Source organism: Mizuhopecten yessoensis, unplaced genomic scaffold, assembly GCF_002113885.1.
Source record: "Mizuhopecten yessoensis strain PY_sf001 unplaced genomic scaffold, ASM211388v2 scaffold716307, whole genome shotgun sequence".
NCBI classification, from domain to species: Eukaryota; Metazoa; Mollusca; class Bivalvia; order Pectinida; family Pectinidae; genus Mizuhopecten; species Mizuhopecten yessoensis.
Genome location: NW_018480051.1, coordinates 632,802 through 652,716, shown reverse-complemented (window position 1 = coordinate 652,716; position 19,915 = coordinate 632,802). Strand labels below are relative to the sequence as shown.

Sequence of the window (19,915 nt, the reverse complement as noted above, 5' to 3'; positions counted from 1 at the left end):
TAGTGAATTTTGAAAAAAAAATGAAAGACACAATATTTTTACAAAATAATGTCAATAAAAATGATACTGACATATATTAGTATTGCATTAATGTATATCAATTTAATAAATGCTGAAATTGTGTAAAATTAATTCTCTATACACGATATAAAAATTGACATTTTATAATAAAACCATATACACATAGTAATTGCAGGTAAGAGTTATCGTTCTTGAAAAACTTCACAGTATTGAAATAGGTAGCCGGGTTCCTGAAGTACAGAAAAATGGACACATGTGACTCATTGATAAAAAACCCCACTGAATTGATGCCTGGATTGCTTTGAAATACTTTAATATTGAGAGAACACACTGTTCTGTCAATAATAAACATACAATATTCATCAGTTTAACATTAAACATTAGAATTTGCGGAAATTGTGATACTGACTCACTACATTGGATTTTCAACTAGGGATGTACTTCCTGTTTCCGTTTATCAATACACTCCAATGACCTTAAGTGCAAAAAAAGAAGTGTTTCCACTTACGTGCAAAAAAAGTCTTTTTACCACTTAAGTGCAAAAAATCTTCACATAATGGGTAGTGAAAAGTCGTTTTTCCACTTAAGTGCAAAGAATCTTCACATAAAGGCAAAACACATTTTTGAATTTGTATGTATTAAGTAATGAAAATATTTGTAAACTTTAAAAGTGAAATACAGGAACTCTTTTGCAGAAAGTACCAAAAAGGTTTCCTTTCTCTGCGCATGACAGCGGTTACCGGATGTTGATGTTAGAAAATTCGAATATTAAAATTGCGGCAGAGGTAGATGGTGTTTTGCAAGCGATTTCACGAATTTTGACAGTTTCAAGACAATGGATACAGGAAAACCCGAATAGACTTCAGCTGCGTAACCTGCTGCAAGGATCGAAAACAAATTGTGGGCGTATCTCAACGTATTTGTCGGCAAACCACGTCGACAACATACAACAGTCGTTGGATGATTTGCTTGAGCTGGTTGAAAGGCCGACCCCCATGCTTGCAGAAGTATCCTCTACTGGACACTTCCCCTCTGCTCAGGGGGACTACACTCTGTTAAATGATGCTCTGGACCAAATTTGGATAAAATCTCTTAAATGGTACAGATGAAGGAGGCTCTTTTAGGATTAAAACAATTTCCCTATTGGGCCAAGTCTTTGGACGAGGTGAGCTAAAAAATACTTCCTTGTTACCTTCTAGGTTTTTTAACTACCGGGGGTATTTTAAAACTGATTTATAAAGTAAATTTAAGAACAAAGGGGAATATACTTGTAAAATTTTCAAAGAAATGGTAGTAACAAGATTTGTTTAGAGACACACACAGATCAAATACATGAGGCATTTTGAACACCCCACTACAAGAGGCCGGTTGCCTGAAAATGTAAAAAGAAATCAGTATGATAGCCTTGATGTTGTCACATCAACAAACTTGCGTTTTCATATCAGTGGTACATTTTATACTTACAATGGAATGATCCTCTTCCAGTTCCCGTGATGGTCGATGCAGTAACCCAATGGGTGGCTAAATTAGAAATTTGGACCAGTTTAGATGCAATGAATGTAGGTTAATTATTGACCTGCTTTCATTTAGGTTATATTTGCAGTTCTTTTTTATTTGCTTTTATTTTCCAACATTAACTTAATATAAATAAATACGACTTACTGTTTCAATGGAATCGAAATGTTGCAGTTAAAAAATAGCTGCCTGGTGATCAGAGAAGTTGTATATCATGCCAATCCTAATTTTTTAAAAAAAAATCTAAACGATTTCTTTTTAAATCAGTAAGTTTATCACACAAATTCTAAAATGTATGGTTACAAGGATTTTTGGCATCTTTAATCACTCTATTTTAACTATTTTAAAAAGTGTGCATTACCACACTCTTTGCCTTCACTAAGCGGTTAGGCCATATTTGAATTTTATTTAATTTTCAATTAAATTTTTGTATATGCTACTCATGTATTTCTCCAAATAGGTCAAGGTCATTTGTTTTAGCAACCAATATTCCATGCCAAGTTTATTAAAAAGAAACAACATTCACCATATTAAGGAGTTGTGATTTTTAAATTCACACTTCCACTTTTAGGACTTATTTGTCTGACCCAAGTGGTGTTATACTATACCTGAACTACAGAATTCAATTAAATGGTTAGGTTTGAGCAGCACTTTCAAGAAATTATTGATAGAGGACATATACCCTAGTGTGGTATAAACCATCTCTGTCCTTAACCTTTTAGGCAAGGGGAGCTAATAATTCACACTTGAAGGTTATTTTGTTGGACTGTACCTCTGGCCTTGCAGCTGGTTGTTCTTCTCTTTGGATAACACTGTCTGCATTTGATGGCTGTAGATATAACCAAGTCTTTTTATATGGTAAATCAATCATTAAGGACATAGGTATACATGAATCAAATCTTGTTTGTCACTTTTATTTTGTGATTAAAGGGGATTAAGGAATCGCCAAATTCCTACAATGCACAGCTTTTAAACATACAATGAATATCACTTCATGACCCTAACATAATTTATAATGTATATCTTTATTTTTTCTCATCAACCTTGCTCTGATATTATAACCTATATCAAAACTGCAAAGGTGCTGGCTAACCATCTTGCATCTGTGAAACAGAATCATAAGGTCAAATGTACTGAAAATTTTAACTTATTTTACTCAGGTAACCTTTAAACTATTTGAACAATCAGCATTTAGAAACAAACTAGAACAGCCCCATTCATTAGGTGCCAACATGTCTTCCAATATTCATAAATATTGATGAACAAGGTTGAAAAAAGCAATACCTTCAGATTAATTATATGAACCGGAAAATGAGCACAATGTATTGTGTAAATTTAAAACTAGTAAACTTATAGTGGCAACTGGAAGATGAAATCATGTTGAGTACCAAAACATATTGCAATACCCAAGACATTGGTGAGGAATCTTACTACTTGTTAAAATGTCATTTTTTGGCAACAGATTTTTTTTATATAACTACTCTTATGCAATGCCAAATATTGTTTATTTCTCAATGTTAAAATTTCAAGAAATATGCATATATTTATCAATATATTTGTTATTAATATATTTGTCATAAATATATGATATTTGATGTTGTATACTGCTGTTAATATGTTTTCTCTGTACATTTTTTTATTTTGTAAAGAGAATTTAAGTTGAAAGATTAAAAAAAATTGAAATTTACTTTAAAATCCATTTTGATCTATTCTGCTAGGTAGATTTTGATAAATGTGTCGCACAATTCACCTGGAAGAAAAATAATTTACGAAGAAGAATTTAACTTTTCCAGTCAAAACAATTTTAACAATCAAAATAAAAAAATCTGGAATTTAAATGATATCTGTATTTATAAGTGAAAACCCACTTTTAGATGAAAGTAAATAAATTAACTAAAATGAGCTTACAACTCTTAAATCCCTCTTGGGGATCAGGAACAACTTCCCTGGCCTATCTGCTTCCTGAGATCAACTGGTGTGTTGGGGTTAAACACTTTCAAGTGGCGCCCTTTGTCTGCCTTAGCGAAGTAGAACCCAGACAATCTTAGGTTGACATTAGGATAATAATCTACAAGAGTATCCTCAAAATCCTCCAATGTTTGGAATTCTATAACTGACTTGACAGGATACCTATCATGGGGACTAAGCTGTATCCTGGGGTATCCTGAAAGTATTTGTTTATGATTTTATCCAAAATGTCATATTGGTATGAAAAACATTGTATGGAATCGACAATCTTTCATTTTTAACAACTCACAGGAGCATTTCATCATGCATAGCCTTCTATTAGTGATAGGTGTTTGGGGCTTTGGGGGACAGTTTGACTTACAGTGATACTTACATCAAGTTGACAAGCTTTTACAATAACGCTGATTTTTTTTCAGTAATCTGACTCATTGACCTACAGGAGGAAATTAGCCATATTGTACATACCCCCGTCTTGCCGATAACGTCTTCTTTTAAACAGCCTTCTTGTGGTTTCAACTATCGCATCTTCTACAAGGCTGTTCCTGGCTGTAGATATGCTGTTCATAGCATTTGCCACGACAGTTGATACCTCCATTTGGCGCGATTTGGTGACATGTGCTTGATCCAAAATTAACACGAGTTATTATAGGAGCCGCCATATTGTTTACGCATCGCTAGGGCACACTGCAATAGTAAGCACGATTTGATTGGTCGATACGAGTGAGCTTGATAGAACACTGCTCATTGGTCGACCAATTAGTGAGCTTTATTTTGGAACAGTCGAAAATGACTTCGATGGGTGAATTTCTTTCCGTGTTTTTAGCACTTAAGTGCAAATACATTTTTTTTAAACTTAAGTGGAAATCTTTTACGCTTAAGTTGAAAAAGTACATAATGGTCATTTGGTTTTTTTGCACTTAAGTAGTTTATGTATTTTATCCTAAAACGGCCGCCCATAGGTGGCAGGGGGCGGGGCCCAATAGGGAAAATAGAAGAAATGTTTTCATCGACAGTACAAGTGAAGGGATTTAAACCAAATGCAGTCTGAAGCATGGTTAGGGACAACATAATTAATTCAGTAAAAATTGAGGTGTATGGGCCCCCTTCTTTAGGGCAGATGCGTGTCCGGGGCCCATTAGGGGAACTGGAGGTAACACTAAAGATCCTTCTCCTTTGTACCGATGAAGGGGTTTTAACCAAACTTGTTGGGCAAAGGGAATTTAATATCTATAGAGGATGAGGATGTGCTTTCTTTGAATAGTAGACAGTTCCATGTTTTTGGCCCGAATGTATGCCGTTTTCAGGAGGCCGCTTTCGTTTATGTAGTCGGAACGGTTGGTTCGTTCCGCATAAAGAAACAACCAGTGCCGTAGATCTCGTTCCAAGATGACGGCCAAATCGACACTTTACCTGGACTTTGTGTTTTTGGATGAAATCTTATTTTCAGACACATTTTTTTGGACAGTGACGACGATGACGACATTGCGACAGTTATACTTAAACCATAACAGCAAAATGCCGAGAAAATCGCAGACTATTTTGAAAAAACAGTTCGTTTATATTCTGGGAACGAGTTCAAGTCTCTTTTTAGAATGACACGTAATTCGACAGAAATTTTGACACGACTATTAGTAAATACTGGTAAATTGACGCCTGATGTTGCACATGGTAGATAACCAGTGGCACCAATGAAACAGGTTATCATCACATTTTGGTATACAAAACTGAGGCGAGTGGTGTCGGCCCTACTGCAGGTCGGGGAGAAGTGCTGATTTCACTATTATAGTGGTATTCCACTATAATAGCTATATATAACTATGTAAATAGTACTTCCACCGGAAAAGGTATACGTGACGCAAAGCAAGAGTCATGGTAAGTACCTGCATGATCCACGTCCTCGGTTGTTTCGATAACAGCGTTTAATTGAAAATGTCGATAAATACACATGTGATATGTCCAAGGTTTTCTCATAATTATTTTCGTTAGATATTTCAAATGAAAGTTTAAAAGGGTCGTCAATTAAAATGTTTTCTTTTTTAAATCGTGATTTTGCAGGCGTCCAAATTTGTCCGTGTGTGCGTTTGTGAAAACCACTCTAAAAACTCGGAAGGGAAAGCATTCCAACTAAAAGACATTCGCAATAAGAAAATTTCGATGGAGACCGTTGAACGTTAGGAAGGAAACAAACGTGGCAACTTTTTATGCACTGCATGCATTGAATCTGTTAATCCTGCCAAAAAAAAAAAAATCTTTCAAAATAATATTAACCGTGTTGAAACCGATTGTTTTGATAAAGAAATTCAATTTCAAAGGAGACCGTTGAACGGTAAGTAGGAAACAAACGTGGCAACTTTTTATGCACTGCATGCATTGAATGTTTTTCCTGCTAAAAAAACAAAATCTTTCAAAAAATTATTAACCGTGTTGAAACCGATTGTTCTGATAAAGATGAACTTTCACAAATTGTTTCTGCTATTGGATCAAAAATGTCCACATATATTTACCAGGATGCGTGTGACATATGTAATTTATACAGCGGAGAGGAAAACTTGGTCAATTATAATCCGGAATTTTGGTTAAACGACAGAAATATAGTACTTGTAAATTTTCTCAAAGCAGCAGCAGGCTTTTCTTCTTCCTCAAACGTAAAAAACCTGTTGGCATTGGTTTCAAGTGTTGATTGTTTGTACCAAGCAAGGTTTGTTGGCCTGGTAACGCCCCTAGCTTTCGCAAAAAATGTTATCAACTATCATGTATCTGGTAGCCGGGTATTATTTGACCTTTTTAATTACATGGCCCCAGCTTGATCATACATAATAAAATGGCTCGATTCTCACAGTACCACAAAGATTGCTTGTCCCCAGGGGTCTGATGTTATAACGTTTTTCGACAATAATCAGGTGTTGTGTAGAAATTGGAGGGTCCGATTTGACTCTAGACATTTTGTGAGTGTCATTACAACCATGATCCACATTTTCCAGACAGCCGATTGCTATATTCAGAGACAGACACCCCTTTTCCCAGAAAATTGGCTCTACAACACCCAAATATCGGACGAGCAACAGGTACAACTTATAAACAGACTTTTAGACAAATGTTCAAATATGTTTGACAAGTATAGAGACGATTTTTTATCACGAAGTCTTGTGTCTGTTTTTGAGGACCAAGTTTGCAAGGACGACACTACCATAACTGATTTTGTCAAGACTAGCCAAAACATCCACGTGAAGCGTAATTCGTTGCTGGTTTTTTTTAGTACGATCCCCAATGGCCACTCCTGCTGTGATTATGGGGGAGCCTTCTTTTGTGAATCAACGTTCCTGCACTGCTGTAAAGACTGTCCTGTTGGATATACAGGAAACGTGCTTACGTGACGACAGAAAGTGGTCCATCGTAGGATGTGATGGTGTTCCAATTGTCCATGGGAGTCTTGCTATTGAGAAGGACGCCGCTCTGCAAACCACATTAATGGTTCCTGACTTTGGTTTTGAAATAAACATGATTCGAGGTCTTTTTCAATTATTATTTGATGTTATCTTGGTCGACGTTGCCAAACTTTTAAATTTCAAATCTTTGAAAGCGCTGTCTTCCTTTAAAAATCTGTTTGACCATCACAAATTGTTTCAGGCATTTTTTATTTTCTTATTTGAAACAGTAGACGAGCTGATCCTCCTTTATGTCAGAAAGTGAATTGTGGAAAAATCCCAACCATCTTCATGAATTTTATAAATGTCTTGCATCAGCATCCAATCCATAAAGAATAGATCTTTCGATCCATGTGCGACATGTGTGTGAAAGTGACAAGTTGTTTCTAAAATATCAGTTTGAAGTGCGCTCTGGGCGCGGGTCGCATATTTCCCGCATATTAAGAGCGCCGGAGTTCTGACGTTAATCAACGACAGACCGATATGAAAAAAGTCGATAAAACGTCAGAATAATTCGGTCACCTGGAAATGTTAGTAAAATTGAAGTTGGAATAGCTAGATGTTGCTGGTAGTGTACATGTATTACATGGTTAGTCGGGGGTTATATGTATGCAATTGGACAAAATCCTGTCATTCCTACAGTAAACAAGAATATCAAGGAAGTGAATGTGTCGCCTGCGCAGGAAGCTGGGAGATTACGAAGAAATAGATCCACTTTTCATTTCAAGAAATAATGTTAAAAGTAAGCAATAATCATACATTATGTTAAACCAATCCCAAGCAGGCACTTTTGGTAAGGAAGCACTGCATGAAGTTCGAGTTATCGCACGAAAACATTTTCTATTTATAGTGAGAGTGACCTTGACCTTTGGACCTTAAAAGCAATCCCAAGCATTTATAGTGACCTTGACCTTTGACCTACGGACCTTAAAAGCAATACCAAGCATTTATAGTAACAGTGACCTTGACCTTTGACCTTCGGACCTGAAAAGCAATCCCAAGCAAGAATTTTTGGTAAGCACTGCATGAAGTTTGAGTTTGATCGGCCCAAGGAAATTCAAGTTATCACATGAAAACCTCTGTCTGGACGCCGCCGACATAGCAATACCTGTGTCACCAGCTTTTCCCAGGCGACACAAAAAGGATTTTGAAGAACTTGCTGTGTTTTCCCTATTGGGCCCCACCCCTCTGCCACAAGGTCAGACTCGCCTTTGATACAAATCAGGTCGCCTTTACCCAAAGATGTTTTAGACCAAATATGGACAAAATTCTGTTATTCCTACAGAAGAAGAATTTTCAAGAATTTGCTAAATCACCTTTATTGGGTCCCATCTCTCAGGCCTCAGGGAGGTCACACACCATTTAAACATTTAAATTTCCCTTCCGCATAGGATGCTACTGTTCAAATTTGGTCAAAATGCCTACCCCTATCCTAACGAAAGATATAGGATATTAAAGCTATTCCTCTTAATGGCCCTGCCTCTCTGCCCCAAGTGGAGTCGGACACACCGTTTATACAAAATTGGTTCCCCTTCACCAAAGGATATTTCATACCAAATTTGGACAAAATCCTGTCATTCCTACAGAAGGACAAGGATTTTGTAGAATTTGCTATGTTTCCCCTATTGGGCCCCACAGCTCTACCCCCAGGGGGGCCAAACCATGATCAAGATTTGTTTGTTTGTTTGTTTGATTTTGTTTAACGTCCTATTAACAGCTAAGGTCATTTAAGGACGGCCTCCCCTGTGTGCAAGATGCATGCGTGTAGTGTATGTGTGTGTATTTTGGGAGGCTGCGATATGTTCGTGTTTGTCTTCTTGTAATAGCGCGGAACTGATGCCGACTTTATAGTGCTACCTCACTGAAACATACTGCCGAAGACATGCCAGGATTTTCCAGACTAATTTATAATAAAATCCCTTAATCCCTACTGTAGAAGAATGATTTTAAAGACCTNACATTATACTGACAACGGGCGAACCAGTCGTCCCACTCCCAATTTGCTGAGCGTTAAGCAGGAGTAGAAACTACCATTGTTAAAGACTTTGGTATGTCTCAGAAACTAGATCCCTAGGGTTGTGGCCAGACCCCAGGATCAATTATAATATCATGACTGCATTCGTCTCTTTATGCCCAGCATTTGTATATACAGTTTTGGGGAGGGGATCTCAACTGTATCAAAGTTTTGACCCTGGGGTTAAGTCTGCATTCATCTCTTTATACTCAGCAATTGTATATATGCATATGGTTATAGGGTGGGGATCTCAACTGTTTCCAAGCTGCGACTTAGAAACTAGGTCATCCTGGAAGCAAATGTGCATGCTTCTCTTTATACTCAACAATTGTGTATATGGTTAATACCGTGGGGGATCTCAACCATTTCCAAGTTATAAACTTTTTTTAGCCCCAGCCCATAGCAGTGTGTTCCCTTTTGGGCCCCACCTCTCAGGCCCCTCGGGGGCGAGACCCATGGTTTATACAAAATTGGTTCCCCTTCCCCCAATGATGCTTCAGACCAAATATGGAACAAATCCTTTCATTCTTACAGAAGTATTTAAAGAATTTACTATGTGTTCCCTATTGGGCCCCTCCCCTCAGACCCCTCCGGGGCCAGACGCCCGGTTTATACAAAATTGGTTCCCCTTCCCCGAAGGATGCTTCAGACTAAATCCTTTCATTCCTACAGAAGAAGAAGTATTTAAAAAAAATTGCTACATTTCCCCTTTTGGGCCCCCGCCCCTCAGCACCCAGGGGGGCCAGACCCACTATACGTCAAAATATGCTCAGTCGTTTATGACAAGTATCGATTTTTTCGACGGACGACGGACAGGTGAGCTAATAAAACCCAACCAAACCATTTAAAAGTTACGACCCAGGGGTTAAGTCTGCAATGGTTGCTGGGGTCAATTATAATATCATGACTGCATTCGTCTCAATATGCCCAGAATTTGTATATATAATTTTTGGGTGGGGATCATAACCATTTAAAAGTTATGACCCAGGGGTTAAGTCTGCAATGGTGGGCCATCCTCGAAGTGTAGCATTCATTTCTTTATGCAGCCCCATAAATTTCATCAAGTCGGATCCCCATGTCCTAGTCGAATTTGGTATAAATGTATAAATTTATCAATACAGAATTACATAACAAGTACACGTTTATTTGTTTTTAAGTTATGGCGATTTTTTATTTATTTTTAACAAACATGTGAGTATTGAAGACAAAATCAGATAAAAAGGTTCATTTTAAAAGTATTCGCATTGTATGTGTAAATAATTAAAATAAAGGGGGTTAAAATAATAAAAGAGATAACGAATAGATGATATGGACTATGCGATACTTTCAAATAGTTAATAATGCCTTCGAGTCCACGGAACTGATAAGAGTTTTTATATTCAGGACTCGAGAGTAGTTACCGCGAATTTGTTTAAAATCGGAACATTCTATTAAAAAATGTTCCACTGTAAATAGAGTGTCACATGCGTGGCATGACGGTGGATCTTCTTGTTTTAAAAGATACGAATGAGTAGTATATGTGTGCCCAGTATGGAGCCGAGCGAGGACAACTTCCTCTCTACGATCTTTCCGGCTTGGAATATATGTTTTAAGTTTCGGTTTTACTTTAAAAAGTTTGTTGCTGGTCTCGTTCATTTTGAATGGCTGTACGAATAATTGTTTTAAAATCTGTATATTGTAGTTTGATATTTGTTTGTTTGAGATTTAATGCATTTGTTTGCCTCCCTGTCAACAAATTCGTTGCCTTTAATTCCGACATGGTTTTTTCCTTCTGTAATAAAGGGGTGGTTCATTGGCTTCACGTACAGGCTTTTTACAGGTGTTGTTCGAAAAGCTCCAAGAGCTAGACGTAGCCCTCGGTTATTTATGGATTGGGTTAAGAATCTGAAGGCAAGAACTGCGCGCCGACCCGTATACCATAGAACCATCATCCAGTGTTGTTCGAATAAGCGATCTGTATAGGTGCAAACGCATTTCACGGTCCGCTCCCAAATCAGTGTAAGAAAGGACTCGAATTTCGATTGAGTTTCGAATCAAAAATAAGGCCAAGAATTTTAGTCTGTTCAACAACAGGAATTCTAGTGCTATCCAGTGTAAGGTTTGGGTCATTGTAATGTGTGCTTTTCGTTTTTGACAGAAATGCATGCACAGAGATTTCGATTTAGAGAAGTTGAAGCCGTTGTCGTCTGCCCAATTTTGCAGTTTGTTTAAACTCTGTTGAAGTTGTCGTTCTATCGTGTGCATGTTCTTAGATCTCCAACATATCAATAAGCCTTCACACATAACGACCCTTCTGTTGATTGACCAAGTCATTTGACTATATCATTGATTTAAAGACCAAACAGGGTAACTGATAGGATTCCACCCTGTGGGACTCCCATTTCCTGTTTAGACGTTTCAGACGATAAAATTGGGAAGGTTTCCACGTAAGCCAAAGTTGTGAAGATCTTTCCTGATGCCATACTGCCATGTGTTATCATAGGCCTTCTCAAGATTAAAGAACACGGCAACAAGGTGTTCCTTCTTGCCGAAAGCCTCTCGAATGAATGTATCGAGTCTGATGAGATGGTCATTGGTCTTCTGTTTCTAAAACCACTTTGACGAGGGAAAATTATATCGTTGGCCTCAAGAAACCAAACCAGTCTTGTGTTTATCATTCGTTCTAAAGTTTTACATACACAACTAGTCAGATAAACAGGACGATAGTTATTTGGATCAGTAGCATCCTTTCCCGTTTTTGGGATGGAATCTTTCCGGAAGCGAAGACTTGGTTGAATATGTAAAGAAGGCATGTAAGTGACGAGTCCGGCAAGTGCTTAAGAAATTGATATGGAATATCATCAGGATCTGAAGCCGGTCCTGTGATTTGATGAAAGTGCCAGCAATCTCCAGGGGGAAATGGAGAAACTAAAGAGGGATGTTTTCATTAAAGATCGAACCATTAGTGATCTTCGAAAATATTACAAAAGGAGCCAGAATTTGCAGAAAGAGCTGCAAGGCTCCAATAGTAAACTGAATGCCAGCCAGGAAACAGCCCGGGCCATAATGAGGGACAACCATTCAGAGAGGATTTTAAAGCTCAGGTGACCTAAACAATCATTCCAATAAAGCTGTTTTTGGACGCTAAAATATGAAAATATGGTTCAACACATTCCTTACACTCAATACATATAGTTCAACTTTATCATAGACAACAGTCTATTGATGGTGGTGGTCCAACACTACCCAACAAAACTTGCACAAAAATTTGAACCTGAAATTTAACTTAGTCCAACTTAGCTGTTTTTGGGCCATAAAAAATGAAAATATTGCCCGGAACATTGCTAACACTGCATAAAAAGACTTCAACCTTATAATAGACAACAGCGTATTGATGTTGGTTGTCCAACACATCACAAAACAAGAGGCCCATGGGCCTTAACGGTCACCTGATATGTTTAAACAGAGAGTTGATTTTGTTTTTAACATGTACAGAAATATTATTCAAAGTGACAAAAAACAATAAAACCACCTTATTCAATATCTAGCATACAGATTTCAGACTAAAAAGTATTTGAAACTAGCACCTCTGATTCTAAACAAGGAAAATGAAGAAATTTTAGCACACCGACTCCTTTGCGCCCTACCCTATAGCCCTCGGAGGTAGGGCGGCTCAAACTTTTCAAAGAATTAAACTGTCAACTCAAGGTTATTATTCCAATCAAGTTATTAACATGTAATATTCAAAGTATCATTTGCCATTATAAACCATAATAAATCCCCCCCCCCCTCCTTCCACAGGGTGTAAACGTAAGACCCTAGGGTCATAAACCTGAAAACCCTTCTATCTATGAAGAGTGTTTGATTCTACCGTATCTGGGTCTTTGAGATTTCAGTCAATTCAACCCTTTTTGGCCTCACACATCAGCCCCGGAGGGTCAGTCAGGGCTGATATGTGCATACCGTCAAACTGCTATCAAATACTGATAATGCTAACCCAAATTAAATTACTTTCAATGGAAATTAAACAAATGTTGGTCCAAAATGTGATTTCCCTATATAAACTATAGGAAAGTTTACCCCTACCCCAGGGCGAAACGTGAGACTCTAGGGTCAAGAAATTCACTTTTGGTAGAGCACCTTAAGACCCTTCCATCTATGAAGAGTGTTGGATTCTACCATATCTGGGTCTTGAGAAGATTTTTGAAATTTGCGTCAATTTGACACTTTTTGGCCACACCCATCAGCCCCGAGGGGTCAGTCGGGGCTCATATGTGCATACCATCAAGCTGCTACCAAATACTGTTAATGATAACCTAAATTTAATTACTTCCAATGGAAATTAAACAAATGTTGGTCCAACATGTGATTTCCCAATATAAACTATAGTAACATGTACACCCTCCCCAGGGGGAAACGTGAGACTCAAGGGTCAAGAAATTCACTTTTGGTAAAGCACCTTAAGACCCTTCCATCTATGAAGAGTATTTGATTCTACCATATCTGGGTCTTTAGAAGAAGATTTTTGAAATTTAAGTCTATTTGACCCTTTTTGGCCCCGCCCCTCAGGCCCCTTGGGGCCGGGAACCAAACCGGCAACTATATTTGTTGACCTTTGGCCATGGAAGGTTCTGCAAAATTTCATTGAAATTGGTTCAGGGGTTTTGGAGGAGAAGTCGATCGCAATAGGTCACTTGAGACCTAAAAATGTTCCACTGTAAATGGAGTGTCACATGCGTGGCATGAAGGTAGATCTTCTCGTTTTAAAAGGTACGAATGAGTAGGATATGTGTGCCCAGTACGGAGCCGAGCGAGGACAACTTCCTTCCTCTCTACGATCTTTCCGACTGGGAATAGATGTTTTAAGTATCGGTTGTACCTTAAACAGTTTGTTGGTGGTCTCTCGAGACCAGCGTTGCTGCCATTCATTTTGAATGGCTGTACGAATATTTGGTAGATATTCTGTGTATGGTAGTTTGATATTTGTTTGTTTGAGATTTAACGCATTTTTTGCTTCCCTGTCAACACATTCGTTGCCATTAATTCCAACATGGCTCAAAATCCATAGTAAAGTTATTTTGACTTATTCAAGATACGATATATTTGAAGAGCAACGTTTTGTATGTTTGTGTTTTTAGGATCTCGTAACTGTAAACTCTGTAGGACAGATAGAGAGTCTGATTTGTTTGTTTGTTTGTTTATGTTTAACGGCCCATCGACGGCTGTGGTCATTTAGGGCCATGGTGATTTATTTATTTATTTATCTTATTTTAACAAACATGTGAATCGCGAAGATAAAATCAGATAAAAATGGTTCATTTTTAAAAGTATTCGCATTGTATGTGTAGATAATAAAAATAATGATAAAAGGGGGTTAAAATAATAAAAGCGATAACGAATAGATGATATGGAATATGCGGTATATATATAACGTCAAAAATGATAAGGTTGGTTAAAAGACATCAGAGTCTATAAAATAGACCGATATCTTTTAAATAGTTAAATAATGCCTTCGAATCCACGGAACTGAAAAGTGTTTTCATATCCGGGACTCGGAAGTAGTTATCACGAATGTGTTTAAAATCGGAACATTCTATTAAAAAATGCTCCACTGTAAATGGAGTGTCACATGCGTGGCATGAAGGTATATCTTCTCGTTTTAAAAGGTACGAATGAGTAGGATATGTGTGCCCAGTGCGGAGCCGAGCGAGGACAACTTCCTCTCTACGATCTTTCCGACTGGGAATAGATGTTTTAAGTTTCGGTTGTATCTTAAAAAGTTTGTTGTTGGTCTCCAGAGACCAGCGTTTCTGCCATTCATTTTGAATGGCTGTACGAATAGTAGGTTTAAAATCTGTGTATGGTAGTTTGATATTTGTTTGTTCGAGATTCAATGCATTTTTTGCTTCCCTGTCAGCAAATTCGTTGCCTTTTATTCCGACATGGCTTGGAATCCATAGTAAAGTTAATTCAGACTTTTTTAATATACGAGATATTCGAAGAGAAAGGTTTTGTACGATTGTGTTTTTAGGATCTCGTAACTGTAAACTCTGTAGGACAGATAGAGAGTCTGAACAAATAATTGCCTTTTTAATGCGGTGTTCTTCGATATGGTCGAGGGCCAAACCAATGGCGCATGCTTCAGCAGAAAAGATGGAGGCGCCATTTGGTAGTCGGACTGAAGTGCAAGTATTGGCAGTACAGCAGGCTGCTGCCACTTTCTCACCATCGGTGTAAAGTTGTGTATGAGAAGGGTAATTTGAAATGCATTCCCGAAAGGAGGATTTGTGTTCTTCGGGCATAACACTTGATTTCCCTCGCTCATGTAATGTAAAGTTAAATTCAGAGAGTCTGAACATATGATTGCCCTTTTTAATGCGGTATTCATCGATATGGTCGATGGAGGCGCCGTCTGGTAGTCGAACTGAAGTGCAAGAATTAGCAGTACAGCAAGCTGCTCCCACTTTCTCACCTTCTCTGGAACCATTGGTGTAAAGATGTGTAAAGATGTGTATGAGAAGTGTATGAGAAGGGTAATTCGAAATGCACTCCCGAAAGGAGGATTTGTGTTTTTCGGGCACAACACTTGAATTCCTCGCTCACGTCCAGTTATGAGTAATCAAGTTTTGTTCGAATAAGTGATATGTATAGGCGCATAAGCATTTCACGGTCGCTCCCCAGTCAGTATGAGAAAGGACTCGTTTACTGTTTGGAACACTTATCCTTAAGATACTTTATATGTGGTATGAAAGAGGGTATCGAATCAAAAATGAGGCCGAGAAATTTTAGTCTGTTCAACAACAGGAATTCTAGTGCCATCGAGTGTTAGACTTGGGTCATTGTGTGCTTTTCGTTTTTGACAGAAATTCATGCAGTTTTATATTTAGAGAATTTGAAGCCGTTTTCGTCTGCCCAATTTTGTAGTTTGTTTAAACTCTGATGAAGTTGTCGTTCTATCGTGTGCATGTTCTTAGAACTGTAACAGATCAATAAGTCATCCACAAATATCGACCCTTCTGTTGATTGACCAAGACATTTGACTATATCATAGGGTGACTGATAGGATTCCACCCTATGGGATCCGTTTCTTGTTTAGACGTTTCAGAAAAAGTTGAACCAACACGGACTTTGAAATGTCTATCTATTAGGTAATAAAATATAAAATTGGGAAGGTTTCCACGTACTCAAAGGTCGTGAAGATTTTTTATGATGCCATACTGCCATGTAGTATCATAGGTCTTCTCAACAAATTTGTTTGTTTGTTTGTTTGATTTTGTTTAACGTCCTATTAACAGCTAAGGTCATTTAAGGACGGCCTCCCCTGTGTGCAAGATGCATGCGTGTAGTGTATGTGTGTGTATTTTGGGAGGCTGCGATATGTTCGTGTTTGTCTTCTTGTAATAGCGCGGAACTGATGCCGACTTTATAGTGCTACCTCACTGAAACATACTGCCGAAGACACCCAGCAGGACGCCCCACCCGGTCACATTATACTGACAACGGGCGAACCAGTCGTCCCACTCCTAATTTGCTGAGCGTTAAGCAGGAGTAGAAACTGCCATTTTTAAAGACTTTGGTATGTCTCGGCCAGGGGACAGAACCCAAAGCCTTCCTCACAGGGGCGAACGCTCAACAAATGGCCAAAAGTGAGGCATTGTCAAGGGAGACATTAGGAAAAAGAAAGTTATTTAGAAAGGAGAGAAGAGATAAGGTCCCAAATTTAGTCGCCTCTTACATCATGCAATTGGGGGCAGCAGGTACAATTCTTACGCCCTACCTGCAGGGCAGTTGTCAACAAAGTGTTCCTTCTTGGCGAAAGCCTCTCTAATGAAGTGTTCCTTCTTGGCGAAAGCCTCTCTAATGAATGTCTCTTATCTGATGAGATAGTCAACGTAAGAGTTGTTTCCCTTACACAGGATTGGATAATATATTTTGACACAGCGCGAATTCTTGTCAAACAGCATCGGCAGTTTTGTCATGTTCTAAAATTGTTAAATTTTCATAAATAAATACACAAGAAATAGCATGCTGTGTTACATAATGTTTGATAAGCATACACAGTTCACATATCGTCTCATCTCGGAGGGTTCCACGTCCGTTGTACATTGTAGCAACGATGGTTTATTACCGTTATCAACCTTAGCACGATATGTCACATTACGTTTCGGCTTGAAACATCAAAAAAGAGATTATACCTCATCAATCATACGGTTTATAAGTATATATATTTACATCTTCCTTGTACTTACAATATTAAAAAAGCTAGACCGAACATACAGCGTCAATGCTCGACAGTCTTCAGATGTGCTTTCTCGAATCAGAGTCACGAAAACAGGCACTCCACGGTGGTAGGTAAATGTTCCCGGACTAAAACCCTGTACCAGAAATATAAAGATATTTCAATATCTTATTAACGCGATCGTTTATGTTTTATAAAATTATACAATAATTTCGAACATTATTTTCTAAATCTGACAGTGTATTTTAAGGGGGAAAAACTTGTATGCCGCAGTCATTACTTTCGGGTGTAACCGGTTGAATTAGACCCCAATTTGTTTAGTTATTTTTATATATTATTATATAATAAATAAACGATAATCTATAATTATATAATTACAAAAGTAATGTAACACAACATAACGATAATTTCTATGTAAGCCTTCTTGGGCCATTTCGATCAACCTCCCACAAAAAAAACACCAAAATGTGGGACAACGATAGCGACTGGCGCATATGGGCCCGCCCAAAGCGCCACATCCATCAACCAGCAGCAGCAGCTCTCATCACAATATTTTCATATTGCTTGCATAATATTCAGTTCCTTAAAATGTCTACGCTTGTAGCCGGTCACTCACAGGCCAAGTACTTCCATAAGTACTTGCGTCCAAGTGATGACATTTTTGTTATCTCCAGGAGCGGATATCGCATTGAAGAGATGTGGGAGGTTATGACATCGTTGTCATTCATTGCAGAGCTAACAACCTACCTCGTGATTCAGTACCCATCGTCCTCGAGCGATTTCAGCAGCTCTGTGAGCAGATATGGACCATTTCCGCTCGGATACAGATAGCCATATCTAGTCTACTGCCCAGGGCAGATGCAAGAACAAGACCTAGATTCATCAACGATGTGAACCCCAAGGCCCGCCAGATCAACAACCCAATCAGGACTATCGCCGAACCTCAGCTACATTCCCCATACAGCGTTTGCCAGGAAAGGAAAGATAGAACAACCACTACTCAGTAGAGATGGCCTTCACCTGAGTTTCAAGGGAACTGACAGAGTGGTGAAAGATCTGCTTGCCGGAGTGACCATCATCGGGGAACAGCCACCACACCAATGCCAACTACGAGACCTCCACCACCAACCACACCAATATCAGCTACTCCACCAACAGCATCAACTACCTTACCTGACCGCGCTGATAACCACATAACTTCCTAAACGACCAGACGTGAAACCAACTTATTTATCAAATGATGATCCTACATGAGTTGCAGTTTAGTCCCTCATACTCAAGGTATGATAAAATAACATTGTATGATAAAATAACATTGTTACATTGCCTATCTATAATTAATCATGGTTAACACTCATAGGTTTGCAGCTGTATCAACAATGGATTAAAGAATTATAATGGAGTATCATGTACCTTCTACATCTAATAAGATTGTGGCGTTTGATGTGTTGTGATAAAGAGATTATCCTCTATTCATTACATGTTAAGTATAACATATTATTAATTGATTGAAATTATTGTATAATTAAAAAAAAAATATATATAAACGATCACGTTATTAAAATATCTTTATATTCCTGGGCGGGGTTTTAGTCCGGGTCCGGGAATGGCGTACAAGATTTACCTTCCACCCCAATCCGAGTTGCTGAAATGCTCAAACCCAGTGCACGAACTTCACCACCACAACACTTGTAGAATGCACCGGAGATAAACATTTTGTTTGCAGAAGGCTATCAAAAGACCCACAGGTGAGTGTCCGACTATATAGCACGCACCCCGAACGGAAGTGGGTTCGTCATTTCGACAGAATTAATAAGCCACTCGGCTCAAATACTGTATGATAAACAACTATTTATTATTTGTATATAATTACCTTATATGTTTCTCCATTTACAAAAGTCAACTAAACTCCGTGGTTTCTAAATGACTTCCTCACAATCGTTATTCCCCGGTCTGTGACAAACATCCTTAAAAGACCGTTGTTTTAAGTGACCTTTTACCACTAATCCTTCTGACCATATCACAAACTTTTGTGATGGTTGTGTTCGAGTTCAGTTTCGACAAGTACTGTTTTCATGATATGGCCGTATTTCTTGCCGCCGAGCTTTCGATTTTTTTTTACAGTGATTCAAATTGCTGTGTGAAAGGTTGATTTTGAATGTCTAAAAGCTGTTTTTGCTACCTAGCTTTGTCACAGTCTTTGTTACTTCACGGTTTTTGGTTTTGTTTCCCAGTGGAATTTGGTATGCATTCGCTAGCTATCTCCAGAAGTTTTGTTGTGAATGAGTCGAATGGATCTTCAGAGTCCTTGGAATTATCAAAATTTAAAACTGTCAGCACTGAGTTTTTCGAATTGTGAAGCTTCCAGTTTGATACAAATAATAAGATAGGAAAGTGGTGGCTTCCACAAAAATCGTCAAGTAATAATGATGGGTGACATAATGTCAAGTCTAAAAGTGTAAATGCTCCAGAAGCAGGGTGTAATTACGTTTAAGATATATCAATAAAAAGACAAGAGATCGTTTTGAATTATAAAATTTGCGATTTTTCTCCCCCTTTCATTACTATCCAGGGAACCCCAAAGGTTGTTGAGACCATTGATGCCACTAATTAGGAAAAAAAGGAGAAGGAAGTTGTGAAAGATCGTCGAGATCTATAGAACATATGGTTAGTGCTGTGTGGAGAGTTACACTTATAGCAACGGCCTGAAAATTAGTGTTTAGCTGTATTTCTATGTGAGGAGTATACTTATCG

General features: G+C 38.2%; 1 protein-coding gene across 1 annotated transcript in view; it reads left to right on the top strand.

Annotated features, from left to right (window-relative positions):
* Positions 1-18,168, top strand: part of LOC110442873 — a 23,243-nt gene extending 5,075 nt beyond the window's left edge. The window contains exon 3 of the mRNA XM_021486716.1: positions 17,895-18,168. Coding sequence (XP_021342391.1) covers positions 17,895-18,168 — 274 coding nt within the window. The remainder of the gene's footprint in view (positions 1-17,894) is intronic.
* The last annotated feature ends 1,747 nt before the right edge of the window (positions 18,169-19,915 follow it).